Consider the following 2,169-nt stretch of genomic DNA (forward strand, 5'->3'; position numbering starts at 1 on the left):
AAGCCCCTGTGTGTACGAGGGGCACCGTGCTCCCCGGGATGGTTAGTGGCTGGGTTGCCAGGCCTTTCTTCCTACACGCTTCCATGTGGCCCAGAGCTGCACCTTTCAGTCAGCAGCCCCGCCGGTGGACTGGCACTGGAGATGGAAGCCAAGGTTTGAAAACTCGAGGGGTGCCGCAGTGATCGAGCACTGCCGTACCAGAAAGAGCAGAAGGGAGAGGCTTTGACACACGGCAGTGTGCTTTCTCACCGTGTCTTGCCAAGTGCCATCGAGGCAATCCCGGCCCACGGCGCCCCCAGACGACAGAGAGAAACACTGCCCGGTCCGCCGTCCTCACGATGGCGCTGTGCAAGCCCAGGGTTGCAGCTCTGTGTCCGCCCATCTCCCAGAGGGCCTTCCTCTTTTCTGCTGCCCCTAGTCGAGGAGGTCCGTCCGAATTCGGAGCACCCGCTCTTGAGGAAGGCTATCCATGTTGACCATGGGGAAAGGCCCTTACCTCCTTATCTCCACTTCCACGGACCCGGCGACCCTTTGAGATCTCCATGCATCTTGGCAGCCATCTGGCTGAGTCTGGGAGCTTCCCAGCAGAGGGACCCTCGGTCCGAAAGGCGCACTTGGCTCCTGGCTCTTCTTGCTGGGTGCTAGTGAGGTCTCTCTGATCTGCACTCACTAGTTAAGTCTCTTTTTATATCTCGAGAGACATTGACTCAAGATACAGCCCCATCCCGGAGGTAGATTGTCTTCCACCCCACTAACAAAGCTGCCTCATTAACATCGCTGAGGATGATGACAATGGACCACAACCTGGGGGCTGTAATGCTGCCCCAGTTGATACACACTTGTTTGCTGGTTTCTTTGGGGGAGAGGGACCATGATTCAGCCTGTAATGAGGAGGATGCTTTTATTCATGTCCGTGATGATGCGCCTGGTGGCTCTTCCCAGGTGATCTGCCCCCTGACCACAGACCTGTCCATCTACGCCCGGGATGCCATGGCGAAGGCTGTGTACGGGAGGACCTTTACTTGGCTGGTCAACAAGATCAATTCCTCTCTGGTCAACAAGGTTAGTCAGCACCCTTCGGATGACCTGCTCTTACCCAGGCTGTCAGGTTTTGGGATCAGTGTAGCACTACGTGAGGATTGGCGTGAGGTCCTCAGGGGCAAGGATGGTGTCTCGCCACCTCTGCATGTCCAGTGTCCTGCATACAGTCGGCCCACTCCAAGAAATGAAAGATTCGATGGTGTGTTTCTGTTAGATCAGTCGTTCTCAACCTTCCTAATGCCGCGACCCTTTCATACAGTTCCTCATGTGGTGACCCCCCAACCACAAAATTATTTTCATTGCTACTTCCTCACTGTCATTTTGCTGCTGTTATGGATCGTCATGTAAATATCTGATAGGAAGGATGTATTTTCATGGTTACAAATTGGACATCATGAAAGCATAGTGCTTCATCACAAAAACTATGTCATTCTATATTATAAACTATTTATTTCGGGCTGCTTTCTGAGGACGGAGGAGGTGGAGGAGGGGGACACTTTCCCTCAAAGCATCTCTGAAGCCCCTCATCGGATCCATCTTCTCTCCCTGTCCTCCCCGCTTTCCCCATCCCTAGAATCTCTTTGGGATCATCGCCAGCGTCCTGCACCTGGGGAATGTCTGCTTTACAGAAAACGCCCACGGCTGTGCCACCATCCCGGACACCCACGAGATCAAGTGGGTGGCAAAGGTGACGCTGCCCTTTGGAAGAGGAGAGGGGGAGGGGGCGTCTCTCTCCGAGGCAGGGTGGTGGAAGGGGGCAGGATGCCAGGGTCCCACTCAGCAGACGCTGGCTCAGAGCGGCAACAGCGGAGCAGGAGAGGGAGAGATGGGGAGAGGATGTACACTGGTACAGATAGGAACCAGAAACACAGGGAATCCAGGACGGATGATCCCTTCAGGACCATTGCTGAAAGGTGATACCGGGAGGGTGGGGTAGAAAGAGGGAACCGATCACAAGGATCTACCCCCTCCCTGGGGGACAGACAACAGAAAAGTGGGTGAAAGGAGACGAAGGATAGTGTAATATGACAAAATAATAATTTATAAATTATCAAGGGCTGTGAGGGAGGGAAAAAACGAGCTGATAGCAAGGGCTCCAGTAGAAAGCCAATGTTTTCTGAATGATGA

The 2,169-nt window shown here is 53.8% G+C and overlaps 1 protein-coding gene across 1 annotated transcript in view; it reads left to right on the top strand.

Annotated features, from left to right (window-relative positions):
* The window catches only part of MYO1H (myosin IH), a 54,324-nt gene that overhangs the window by 21,669 nt on the left and 30,486 nt on the right, over positions 1–2,169 (top strand). The window contains exon 8 of the mRNA XM_004709646.2: positions 943–1,062. Coding sequence (XP_004709703.1) covers positions 943–1,062 — 120 coding nt within the window. The remainder of the gene's footprint in view (positions 1–942; positions 1,063–2,169) is intronic.

This window comes from Echinops telfairi, unplaced genomic scaffold (assembly GCF_000313985.2).
Source record: "Echinops telfairi isolate 266 unplaced genomic scaffold, ASM31398v2 ScPeMD7_7412;HRSCAF=8450, whole genome shotgun sequence".
Classification (NCBI taxonomy): Eukaryota; Metazoa; Chordata; class Mammalia; order Afrosoricida; family Tenrecidae; genus Echinops; species Echinops telfairi.